The sequence below is a fragment of the Elaeis guineensis genome, chromosome 4 (genome assembly GCF_000442705.2).
Source record: "Elaeis guineensis isolate ETL-2024a chromosome 4, EG11, whole genome shotgun sequence".
Taxonomy (NCBI): domain Eukaryota; kingdom Viridiplantae; phylum Streptophyta; class Magnoliopsida; order Arecales; family Arecaceae; genus Elaeis; species Elaeis guineensis.
Window position 1 is genome coordinate 103,709,413 of NC_025996.2, and position 13,633 is coordinate 103,723,045.

At 35.6% G+C, this 13,633-nt stretch overlaps 1 protein-coding gene across 1 annotated transcript; it reads left to right on the forward strand.

The window, feature by feature from the left end:
- The first annotated feature begins 4,880 nt into the window (after window positions 1-4,880).
- LOC105034899 (protein SLOW GREEN 1, chloroplastic) lies at window positions 4,881-6,323 on the forward strand. Its single transcript, XM_010910218.4, has one exon. It carries the CDS (start codon window positions 5,063-5,065, stop codon window positions 6,065-6,067), a length of 1,005 nt encoding a protein of 334 aa, XP_010908520.1. The 5' UTR covers window positions 4,881-5,062; the 3' UTR covers window positions 6,068-6,323.
- Window positions 6,324-13,633: the final 7,310 nt, after the last annotated feature.

The window sequence follows — 13,633 nt, forward strand, 5'->3', positions numbered from 1 at the left end:
CAGTAGGACTGTCATCCCTTGCACCTGCACTAACTCCAAGGTCTATACCTGGAGAGTATCATCCAGGACTATCAGTCTCTCCTCACACACCAGCTATGACCCACACCTTTTCTATAGAGGAGATTATCGATCAAATCATGGATAGGATGGGGAGGATGTTTGTTGACTTCAAATCTCAGATCCTGTAGAGCCACGATACACTTCTTGAGGACACTCAAAGATAATTTCTTCAGCTTCATGGTGATTTGCTGAGCATCACACTGCGACTCGAGAGCCTAGAGAGAGTTGAGACCCATAGGACTAGGACTGACACTTCTGATCTCAGACAGTACATTTTTTAGACCATGGAGGAACAAAGGATATCTTCAGAGGGACTACTTGATTCACAGAGTCAGTAGCTCAGTAACCATCCTAGAATTTGGATATTTTTGAAAAGAAGCAGTATGGAGCAATTGAGGAGGTGAATCAGTTGAAGGCAGAGGTCACCAAAGTTGAAAAAAGGGCTGAAGAGATTGTTATTTCACCGCATGGGAGCATCGAGGCTCTTACACTACTGTCTGTCAAGTTGAGGTGCAACTGGGCTAGCTTTGGTTTCATATTTCACCACCCTCAACCCAACCCTGACCTTCCCCTATCCAGTCTCAGACTTTCACTCCTAGACCCCTCTTCAGTGCCACGGTTAGGCCTAAGACTAATCCCCCCCGATTCACCCTGGACATTTTACTAGAACCAAAAGCAAGAAACTAGCTCCTTCCTCCTCATCCACTGAAACTATCATAGAATTTTCTTCTGATGAGGATTAGTTTTAGTTTTTATCTTATTTTGGTTTTAGACTGTGTTTTGTGTTGTGGCATCTTTTTGTAATGAATATTGTATTGTATTGTTTGAGTGACATCTTTTTGTAAACAATACATACAAGTTAATGAATATTTACTTCTCTTTATCTTTTTGTGTACTATTGTGTCATCTTGTGAATGTTCTTTTTGATGTTGATGAAAAGGAGGAGACAAGACTAATTGAAGATATTAGAGCATAATACTTTGAAAATGAATAGTGAAACATTAACATCTGAATAGTGAACATTAAAAATTTTAATAATACTTTAAAATAACAGTAAAATATTAACATCTGAACATCACAATCTGAACAGTGAACATTTCAAAATTGACTTGAAAATCACCTCATAAGAAGCATTTATTAAGGGGGAGCTTAAAGTTTAATGGCTAATGTGAAGTTCATACATCTAAACTTTGTAAAGATACATCTTCTTTATAGAATTCATTAAATCTGAAATTACTTGTGCATATAGTATGGTGAAGTATAAAATCTTATTACATTTATACTTATATTGAAAAATTCTTTTATACATATATACTATATACTCAATATTTTATCATCATCAAAAAGAAAAAGATTGTTGCCTCCAAAAATAATTTTGATGATCACAAAATATTAGAGTATATTTTGATACTAATATCTTTCAAAGTTTGTCAAAGAATATTTTTATAGAAGAAAAAGACTATTAAGAGACTCCTAACATAATTGAAGATCATTTTAGTTAAGAGAAATAGAGTTTGGAGAGGTTTGGCACAAGAAAAACCAGCCCAATGCATTCAAGCCGACTCACCCAAAAAATCAAGCCGACTCTGACATGATATGCTTTCACTATTTTGGCTTGACACACCATCGAGCTGGCTCGAGATGGATCTGAGTTGGCTCTCTCAGGATAATAGAAAAGATATTTTTAGATTCTGATGGTCGAGCCAGCTCGAAACTAGAATCGGATCAGCTTTGTCAGGTCAGCAGAAAGAAGAGTTCTAAAGAATGCAAGTCGAGCTAGCTCGAAGATAGATCCGAGCCGGCTCTCTCAAAAAAACAGAACGTGAATTTTTTAGGAAAGCTATTTGAGCTAGTTCAAAGGTGAAATCGAGCTAGCTCTCTTAGTCAGATAGAATGATGAAATTTTGAAAAATACTATTCGAGCCGACTCGAGGTCAATCCGAGCTGACTCGACGCAGTCTGACAGTCTCAATAGCTACTTCTGTAGATGCTGTTTTTTATTCAGATCAAGCTTTCAACGGCTATTTTTCACCTCCAACGGTCAAAAATGATTAGAATCATGTCCAAAATGCTCAAAGCTTGGAGAGAATGATTAAAGGATAAAAGAAAAAATAAAAAAATATAAGAAAAATATTGTTCAACTGAGAAAGTGAGAAAATTTGTATTAATTACCATCAAGAGTATTCACCAACTTTTAATCAGTATTCTCTTGATTCTTTGAGAGCATTAAAGAGAGGACAAAGAGCTTTGATTGCAAGCATTCAAGTCCACAACCATCTGGCTTCAACGACAACAATTCAGCTCAGTTTGAGGAGTACATTTGTTGTAATTCTTTCTATTTTCTTTTTGAATTACTGTATTTAGTTTCAGCTGGGGCTGAAACTAAGGGATAGATTGAATCTAGTATTTGAATTAGATTGTGAGCCTTGGATTAAGACTTGTAAAGATTGTGGGTGGTGCTCCTAATTTAAATCATCTGGATTTGTAAATAGTGAGCTCGGTAAGACTATCTAATTGTAATCTTGAGAAGATTATAGTAAAATTTTTAAGAAGATAGTTTGGGGAGTAGATATGGTGCTAGGGGAGCATCGAACCACTATAAAATCTCTATATTTTTATGTGTGTGGCTTCTCTCTTTTATGTGCTTACTTTTTTAGCTTACTGTATCACTTCACTAAGTTTTGAATTGGTTAGCTATGCACATATTTGTTTTAAGTTTTAAAAATCTAATTCACCCCTCCTGTTGGGTTATCTGATTGGGCAACGTAAAAAAAAAATATATTATTACTTCTTAATACCTTGTATAACTTTCTATGAATATATATGATATCTTAAACGATATATATGACTTTTCATATCTTTATAACATTCTGAATAATGTAAATGATTTTTTGATGCTTTGTATGATTTTTTATGAATATATATGACATTTTGAATCATATATATGACTTTCTATTTATTTATGACATCCTAAATAATATATATGACTTTTTGATACCTTATATTATTTTTTATGAATATATATGACATCTTGAATAATATATATAATTTTTTATAAATATATATGATATATTAAATAATATATATAACTTTCTAATATCTTATATGATTTATTGTGAATATATATGACATCCTGAATAATATATATGACTTTCTAATATCTTATATGACTTTCTGTTAGTTATTATAATCAATAAAAAGTCATATAAGATATCAGAAAGTCATATATATTATTTAAGATATCATATATATTGACAGAAAGTTATATATATTATTTATGATATCATATGTATTGATAGAAAGTCATGTAAAGCATTAAGAAGCCATATATGTTACTTAGAATATCATATATATTTATAAAAAAATATATATATTATTCAAGATATCATATATATTCGCGAAAGTCATACAAGATATCAAAAACCCATATATATTGTTCAGGATGTCATAAATACATAGAAAGTCATATATATGATTCAGGATATTATATATATTCACAAAAAATCATACAAGATATCAGAAAATAACAATATTATTTTTTTTGTTCTATGGAGAAAAAGATATTTTCGTTACTGAAATTGAAGAAAAAAAGTTGAGTAGCATTAAATATCTATTCCATCATTAAATACATTACGTGCTCCAATATGATTGGGCAGTATACTTCACATCAATTTTATTGTACTACACACGATGCCCAAAGACTTTCTCTGTTGTTAAGATCTTGTCCAACCTTGAAAAGCCAATCCCAAATCTATCCATCGGGTCCAATTTCCTTATCTCTCGCATCCAGTATAGAAAAAATACAACGTCTCGTATGATTGGACCACATAGCCATCACTTTCTAAAGCACATTTAATGCTTGCAAGTCCGCCTTTTTGTTTGAAATTTTGAATGACGAAAATATCTTTTTTCTTCTGAAAAAACTATGACATTCTGTGACTATATCATGACATCATGTAGTCAAATTATAACTTCCTGCATACATGATGTCATAAGGAACGGAGAGGTATTTTCATCATTAAAAAATTTCATGAGTTTTCAGTGACAAAAATGTCCTTCTCTTTTTATGACTTCTGAAAAAAAAATTATGATATTCTATGCAGAAAATCATAATATGACCATAAAATATCATAATATGATCATGGGATGTCATAATTCTTTCAAAAGAGGAATATTTTATTTAAAATTTAAAATAAAAAAATAAAATTATAGGTATTAAATGGGCTATTAAATATACGTTGGAAAGCGGTGGTTATGTGTTTCAATATGATTTGATGATATATTTTATATTAATTTTATTGCATCACATATGATATACAAAGATTTTCTTTTAAATTGAATATATCTTTGTATCTTCATGGGTCTATTTTCATTGTCCAAATTTATTAAATTTTAAGGTGGATTTTCCCGGTTGGACGGGCCACCAGGCCTGTTATGAGGTTTACCAGCTACCCCGGCGGCACCGGAAGAATAAAATAAACGGATTAAAAAGTCGGAAAGCAAAATGAACGTGTCTTCGTTCGCACCTTCCAAAGTCTCCTGTTGTCCACCAACTAAACGTCAAGACGAAGATAAAAGAAAAACAAACGGAAAAGAAGAAAAATAAAAGCAGTCGAGGCGGTGACCGTTGCTGACTGACCACGAGACCGTTCGGCCGTCAAAATCCTGGGCTTAGTAGTTTCCAATGCATCCGGTCTCACCTACCCCTTCAATTTGAAATAATGTATTGCAAAACCTACCCCATCACTGCTCTTATTTACGAAATTCCCCCGGTGCCCTTCCCGTTAAAAACTCCAGATCTGGAGCATTCTCGTGACCGTCCTGTCCTTTTGCTCTTCCTTCTTTTCTCTCTACGTCCGAAAGGCATCATCTATCTTACCAAGAAAAAAAAAAAAAAAAAAACAAACAAACAAAAAGACATCATCAAAGGCCCTCCCCAATTTTTTACCAAAAACATAAAAATCCTCCCAAATCCATCAAAACCCCAACCCTAACCCTAGCCATGGATTCGCTCACCGGATCTGCCACCTCCATCCACGCCGAGGGAATCCTCTTCTCCACCTTCCGCTCGACATTCAAACCCTCCTTCCTTCCCAAAGCCCTCCGTTTCCAGGCTCCGTTCCTCTCCAAATCTAGGGTTTCCTGGGCTTCCAGCGTTAAGGCTTCATCCAGCTCCACTCCCCCGAATCCCATCCCTCGAACCATCGGCTCCGCCACCTCCGGCGCCCTTGTCCTCGCCGCCACCACGGCGGCGCTCCTCGCCGGCAAGTTCTCCTCGCCATCGCGGGCCAGGGCCGAACACTCTGCTCCCCCGGCGACCGACGAGAGAACCGAAGCCACTGAAGATGAGACGAAAAGCGACTCCTCGACTCTCACCCAATTTCTGGAATCCAACTCCGAGGCAGTGGGCGCCCTCCGGACCACTCTCTACAAGAAACTCGAGGAGGGGGAGGACTCCGAGGCCATGGAGATCCTCAAACGTTTGATGGCTGCCCAGCCGGCTGAGACCGAGTGGAAGTTCCTCGCTGCCCGGATCCTCAACGAGATGGGGGAGGCCGCCGAGTCCCGGAGGCTCTTCGAGGATATCCTTGCCGTCGATCCCCTCTCCTTCGAGGCCCTCTTTGAGAACGCGGTGCTCATGGACCGGTGTGGCGAGGGGAATTCGGTGATTGAACGGCTGGAGAGGGCTCTGGAGCTTGCGAGGGACGAGCAGAAGGAGAAGGCAGCGAGGGATGTGCGTCTGATCATGGCCCAGATACAATTCTTGCAGAAAAATGTTGATGAGGCTCTATCAACCTATGAGGAGTTGGCGAGGGAGGACCCCAAGGACTACAGGCCATACTTTTGCCAAGGGGTGATTTATAGCCTGTTGGATCGGAACAAGGAAGCGAGGGAGAAGTTCTCAAAGTATCATGAGCTTTCACCAAAGAAGTTTGAGGTGGATGCCTACTTGCAGTCACCTCTTTCAAGGGTGAAGCTCTTCGGGACTGGAGATTCCGAGATTTGAAGTCATATTTTCTTTTAGCATGCTCCGAAATAAAAAAGCAGGAATAATTGGAGAGAGGTGAGATTCTCTTGCTCGAGGAATTGTTGTAGGATGATGCCACATTGTTTCAAAAATTTTGCAGCAATGATATTTTAGACTGAATGCTCAAAGGCCTATATAGGATATAATAATTCGGTAACTTTGTTCTCAAAGACATTACTCTTATTTTGCCATGTGATGGTAAATTCAATACATGACGAATCATTTGGGCTTCAAATTCTTCTTTGGTTTTAATGTTTTGATGCTGTTTGAAGTTAAATTAGCAATGGAGGTGTGGTGCAACTGTCATTGGGCTGAGTGCATAACTTTGTTGTTATGGTTTATTTCTTCTAATGAGTTACAATGTCTGATATGTGATGAATGATTCTGAGCACTAAGTTCAGTTAAGCTGAAACTGCATGACTTTAACGTTACAGGACAATGTTCATTTTTGACATCTGGTAGTCACTTTAGTAGTCGATTAGAGGTGCACTATTGCATTCTTTCAAAACTGATCAAAATCTTAACTAAGTGATTTCTTTTGTTCTACGTCTGATAATAATATTCATTGCCAGTATATTTTTGTTCTACAGCTGGGTTTGTGGTTTTCCTAGCAAGAGTTTGTTAAAGATTGCTGTTGTTTTCTTCTGGCCTTTCTCTTCCTGTCCAAGTCGAGCAGCTCATTTTCCTTGTTCTGGGAGGCTAGACTTGTTTCAATGCCATTAATGAGGCAAACTCCATTGGCAGCAATTAGAAGATGGACCAGGCTAGCACAATGGTGTGACATGTGAATTACTTTGAGTTACTAACAGACATTACAATGGTAGTTATCGGGAAAACAAGGGAAATAAATCATTTGGTAATTTTTTTGACATGATTTTATTCATCATGTTAATTTCATTATGAAAGTCTGAAAGTCAACTGCTCCAAGTTCTAAAAAACAGGAAGACTGAATAAATTTAGAGACTTTAGTACTGTGAGGGGAATGCAGCTCATTGTCAAAAAAAGCTTAACTGCTATTGGAGGGAGCTAAATCTTCTATAGAATTCAAGGGTGAAAATTTTTTCCCTTTTTGATGAAAGGGATTAAAGTAAGGGTGCATTTTTCTTAAAATCCGTGATGCAAGTGAAAACAGTCAACCTTCTACCAGAAGAATAACATAGATTGATTGCTTTACCGAATTAATTCATAATTTCATCTCTCTTTTCTCTTGTCCTCTATTTCTTTTTTTATCTTTCTTTGATCATGTTTATTCTTCTCTGATTTTCTTCTTAATCTTCTTTTTTTACCTAATCTTTGCACTTTCTATATCTGTGGTTCTTCACTTTTCTGCTTCTTACTGTTGTTCATCTTTACTTATTTTCTTGTTAATCCCTCTCTTAATTGTTCACAGCTTAATCCTATGGGATACTGCTGTTATGTATGAGTTCATTGCTGCTTAATTAGATTATATTTGCTTTTATCCTGTTGCCTATTTTGATGAGATACAATAGTTAGCCACTGTTGCACCTGATTCAAAATTTGATCTGATAGATTAGTATTGCAACTCTTGTATACTCTTTATATCCAAGGGCTCTTTTGGAGGCTAGTTTGCTATGCAAGTTATGCAAGGTTGAAAAATGCAAGCTGATTCAGATTTAATCATATCTAATTTGGGCAGTTCTTGGTAGATATCAATCAAATTTGTTGTTATTTAATGCATCTTTATTTGTCTGCAAGGCTACATCTTTTTGGTGCTAGGACAGTTTATGCTGCCTAACATGGTTGTAGTGTTCAGAGAGCTAACCAATGGGATTGATGCAAAAAAGTCGGTTGTGAAAGAGTCTGCCGGATATGGTTATTTGTTGTATGGTTTATTATCTTCATCTTGGCTAATTCATGATCCTTATGCAGTTAGCTATTCACTAGGTGGTTTTATTGTCTTTATGGCTTTGTTTAGTTCAATCCTTGTAGGGGTAGGAGGGGTATTCTTTTTAGCCAATTAATAGGCTCTATTAGCTCCAATTAATAGGATCTATTAGCTGGCTTTTAGGAGGTCTTTGGAAATTTTGCTCATAATTGAGATCAAGAATTCTGCAGGCCTCTTTTCCTTTCCCTTCTTTCTTCTTGTTCTTCATATTCAATCTAATTTTCCCTTTGTTCTTTTTTTTTGTCCCCTGTTCTTTTTCTTAGTTTTCTATTTTGTTTTTCCCTCTTCTATAATGCGACTGCTCATTTCACAGCAATTTACTGCTGTAGCAAGATCTAGAAGTAAGTCTTCTGTCAATCTACAATAGTATTTATCCTTAACTACATTTTAGCAGCTGATGTATTGCCTGACAATAAGGTTAAAGTTATTCATAATTCTCTTTCTGACACTTTTGCAGTCTTTGAGTTATGAAGTGGGCGTGGTTGGTCTTAATTTGTTAAAGGTGTTTGAGAGGTGCAGTCTTCCTTTTGGATTCTTTTTTCCCTGACCCTCTCTTTGCAAGATCTTGCTATAGTGGACAAATGGTACATGTCTAATTGATACTCCTGAATTGCACTTTTCTCTTGCGTGGTGAAATGTAATCAGCTTCTTAAACTGAACATAGCATCAGAAAATGAATTTGGGTAGTTGATGTCATTGTTGCTGTTATTAAAGCTGTAAATTATCTTCTAAAGAGCCATCGTGCAGTTATGGTCCTGACAATTCAGGGTCCTGAAAGGGGTAAACTGGTGAAATACCTAACTATTGGCTTTTTTGGCACACCATGGCTGTTCCAGGACTCAAACCTTACCATTTCACTTGTCAGATCAAGCCTTTTACCATTGAACCAAGCAATGGTCCCTTCTATTGATGATCTTCTCCTATTCTTAAATGTAAGGTGCCTTTTCCTTTAATTATTATGGTGAGCCAGACTCTAGCTTTGTGTACCTACTAAATTAGTAGTTGATTTTGATCTCTTTGTACCTTGCGTTTGTGTACTTTTTCCCTCTGCCATTCAGGAACGATAAAATGCTAGGATTTTGATCATTAATGATCTTAACATGGTTCAATAATATATGGAAGTGTTTACTGGAAGGTCACTAGCTAATAGGAAATTCTCAAGTGTTTCAGTTCTCTCAGAATTGGCTTGAACTGTGCTTTCCAACTTCATTGTGCTTTGTTGATCTAAATTTGAGTGTTGTTATGTTATTTTGTTTCCGAACACTCTTCTTTAGGTCAGTCACTGATACTATTTATAGTTTTGATGCCTCGGACTGATAGTTGGACAAGGCTTAGCTTGTATATTACTGCAATAACAAGGAACCAGAAATTGTGAGCATAGGGGGTGGGTTCCAAAATCCAGTTGCTGAATTGAGCAGATCTTGTTAAGTTATTTTGTTTCTGCTCTCTTCTTTAGGCCAGTCACTGTCTCACTGATACTATTTATAGTTTTGATGCCTCGGACTGATAGTTGGACAAGGCTTAGCTTGTATATTACTGCAATAACAAGGAACCAGAAATTGTGAGCATAGGGGATGGGTTTTGGGAGCGGGGGTGGGTTCCAAAATCCAGTTGCTGAATTGAGCAGATCAGTTCGACTGGGCTGTTTCAATTAGATACTCATTCAATACTGTGGTTCATTCCATATTCCTGGTTCTTCTTTGCCTTATTCTTTAACGCCAGTCACCCGATCCCATTATCTTCTTCATTCACCCAACAGCCTGCTATGCCCATGCATTCTCCTGCAACATACCCTGCACCTGACATCCGTCCATTCTCCAAGTCCAAGCACGGAATGTCTGTCCTTCCTATTTCCCGTTGCACCTCACATAATTCTTGTTTTTTGCTTTCTTACTCTAGATAGTAAATGTATGCAAAGGATTGATTATCATATGTGCTTGTATCGATATATCATGACTGATTCATGGGTTGCTGAGATTGCAGTGCCAGGTAATATTTTGCTGCCAAAAGTTGCAGAAAGTATGTACCTAGATAGTTCACATTCTGAGCTCCTGATAACTCATCAGCGTGAAAAGAAAACAAAGAATTCTACTCTCTAGGGCTTCCAAAACAAGTTTTAGGTCATCATTCATTTTGTGGATTGCCTCCATGGACTACAGTATTTCCGCTCATTGTGAGTTTTCCCCCATGCTTATGTTCATTGGTTTTCTTTTTTGCAGATAATTGCTTATTCGCTCCAATGTTCTTTTATGTATATTCTTTGAAAGTTGGTACTAGGACAAGATTAATTAAGGTCCTTGTTGCGGGAGTATGAGGTCGTGATTTAGGGATTTAAGACAATTGAGATACTTTCAAGTTGAAATTCTGTCAATACAAATATATTCAAAAGTGCTTGACATATGAGAGCGGTTCTCTAAGATTGAGATAATTTTGTTGCTTCTCATAAGGACATCAGAAAGTTATATTTTTTATGAGCACTGATGCAGCGTGGATGCAAGAGTATATTATAATGTATTTTAAAGGATTTAAAACAATTTTCTACACTCTCAAGCCGAGATGTATATTATAAGGTATTTTAAATTGCTTGGCATATCAGCTGAAGGGGTGGTTCTCCACTGCAAAGCTAAAATTTATATTTATTTATGAGCACTAACGCAGCAAGATATTGGAGAATAAGGTTCTGATTGAAGGATTTAAGACAAGTTTAAATACTCTTAAGCAGAGATGTTGTATGCACAAAATGTGTTTTGAAGTGCTTCGCTCAGCAGCTACGAGGATGGTTCTCTATGATAAGCTAATAAGTCACCCTCATAATGATATGACAATTTTATTAACACCACTGCTACAAAATGTGTTTTAAAGTGCCAGGCATATCAACTACAGGGGTGGCTTTATGATAATTTAATAAGTCACTTCTCATATTGATATGGCAAAATTACTGCTGCTACCGCTGCTGTCACCATATATCACTATTGCTAACCATTCAAACTAGTTAGATGTCATTTCTTTATGGTTCTCAACAAAATTGTTAAATGTCTTAAAATGTCTGAAGGCCAAAATTCTGAACCATTAGATCCTTGGATGAGCAGGGCAACGCTGCAATGCTTACCTCTAAAACCAGTTGAAGCTTCTGACGATAATGACTTTATTGTCCAAAGGTCACCTTTGTGCTAAAAAAAGAATTAGTCCGTCGTCATACTCTTGTCCCACCAAGTGTTCCTTAACAAAAGTTTTCTGGTTCTATTGCAAGAGAATGTAATACATCAGATGCCTTTTAAAGATGAATATTGAGCGTATTGATCCAGAAAATAATTTATCAAAGCTGTTATTCTCTAAGTTTGAATACCAAACTACTAATACGATTGTCATTATTTGGTGGGATTTTCAATAGATGTTCAATTGCATCAAACACAGTTCAACCAAGAGAGAAATTATATTGCTGTCAGAGTTATTCTTCTTAATTTCTCTATTGGGAACAAAAAGCCCCATTAAACGTGGAAATGTTGTTATCTATTTTATTCTCATTATAATTGAGTACTACATAAATTAGATAATGAGTTCCAAGGGTTTAAGGAATCATACATGAGTAAACATTTACAAAATTTCTCTTTTGCAAATAGAATTGAGATTCATCAAATCTGATATTATATCCATTTTGTTCTGTAATGTGAGTCTACAATTTAAGGTTATAATTTTTTAAAGGAGCCTGAAGAGAGGTCAGGCAACTCCTATTATATTTGCATGAGGATTCTACGCAAGGCTGTAATCATTTTACCAAAGTGCTGTGAAGATAGAGCTACAAGACCTTAGTTTAATAAAAAGAGAGAACCAAGATCTTTTGGTTTTCCTTGTGGCTTTGTTGAGTATGTCTTGAGTTTTACTTCTACAAGGATAAGTCTACATCAACTTTTAGAAGATCTATTTTGGATAGCAATTTAAGTCTATATTAACTTAGGATACCAATTTAAGCTGATTATTATAGAAATAAATATGAGTTTAAATCTAAATCAATTTACCAAATTATATATATATATATATATATATATATATATATATATATATATATATATTTTTTTTTTTTTTTTCCCTTCTAACTCTATAGGAAGAGGATAATTGAGCATCCTAGAGCTTGGATGTATTGGAGGCTAGAGTGTCACCATATATCACTATTGCATTTGCTGCATATTCAAACTGGTTTTAACATTCTTCTCTCTTTTTTTATATGGATTTCGAAATACTTAATCTCTTCCTTAATGTAATGTTGAAAACTTCTAGTTATTTTAGTTGCTCTCCTTCAATTCTAGTTTCTTTTTCTCAACATCGTTTTCTTTACATGAATTCTCAACTATGTTTTCTTTCTAAGTGCTCAATTTTTTTCTCTCCTTTTTTATCATCAATAAAAAGACTCAAACAAAGATACCACAAAAGCAGCAATGATAATAATATGAATGATACCACATAATTATTGCATTACAAATACAATAGAGATAGTCATAAGTAAGCAAACAAAGAAACTAATAAGAAGTGGAAGGATTAATTTAGAAATAATTGAAAGAGCAAATAAAAATTTTTTGGATTGAGCTCATTAGCTAAAAAAGATCACAAATTTCTAATTCTCTTCTAATCATACAAAATCTATCCTTATTTAAAGATTTGATAAAAATGACTACTAATTGATTATCAATACATCTAAAGTTAAGCATAATATTATTATTTGCACATGATCTCTAATAAAATGATGTCTTATATCAATATGTTTGGTTTGTAAGTGTTAAAATAGATATTTAATTAAGTTTATAGTACTTATATTATCACATCTTATGAGAATTTTATTTTGTTCAATACCATAATTCTTAAGTTGTTGCTTAATCTAAAGAATTTGAGTATAGCAATTTTCAATTGCAATGTACTCGGTCTTGGCCGTGGACAATGCTATCGACTTTTGCTTGTTGATAAATCAAAAGATTAAGTTCAATCCTACAAATTAGCATATTCCATTGATATATTTTTTATTAATTTTACATCCACCATAATCAGCATTTGGATATTCAATCAAATCAATTGAAGTATGCTTAGAATATCATAAGCCTAAATTTTGAGTATCCATCAAATATTTGAGAATTATAATAGCAAGCATATGAGACTCCTTAGAATTATGTTGAAATCTAGCACATACATACATTAAACATTATGTCTGGTTTACTTGCAGTAAGATAAAGTAAAGATCTAATTATACTTCTATAAAATTTTTGATCAATACTTTTATTATTTTCATCTTTCTCAAGCTTGTATGAGGGGCTCATAGGTGTTCTAATTGCTTTTACACTCTCCATCCCCAATGTGAGGCCCGGCCCAAGCAACGAATCCAAAGCCCAAAACAAAAAAAAAAAAAAGGAAGGAAAACAGAGGAGAAGAACTCCCGAAGGGAGTCTTCTTCCTCCGTTCACCGGCTCCTAATCAGAGTCGGAAATAAGTTTCCTCCGGCTCTATTTAAGGAGGAGAACCCTCCTCTCTCCTCTCATCGAGAAATCCCGGGGCAAAACGGTGGCAATCGTCGGAAATTCCTCACAGAGACCCGTCGCTGTGCCATCCAATTTCTTATCGAAAAAGCTTCGCCGACGACGGAGGTAAGCCTCCTC

Coding starts and splice junctions, on each gene's coding strand:
- LOC105034899 (XM_010910218.4), top strand. CDS start 5,063: ATGGATTCGCTCACCGGATCTGCCACCTCCATCCACGCCGAGGGAATC.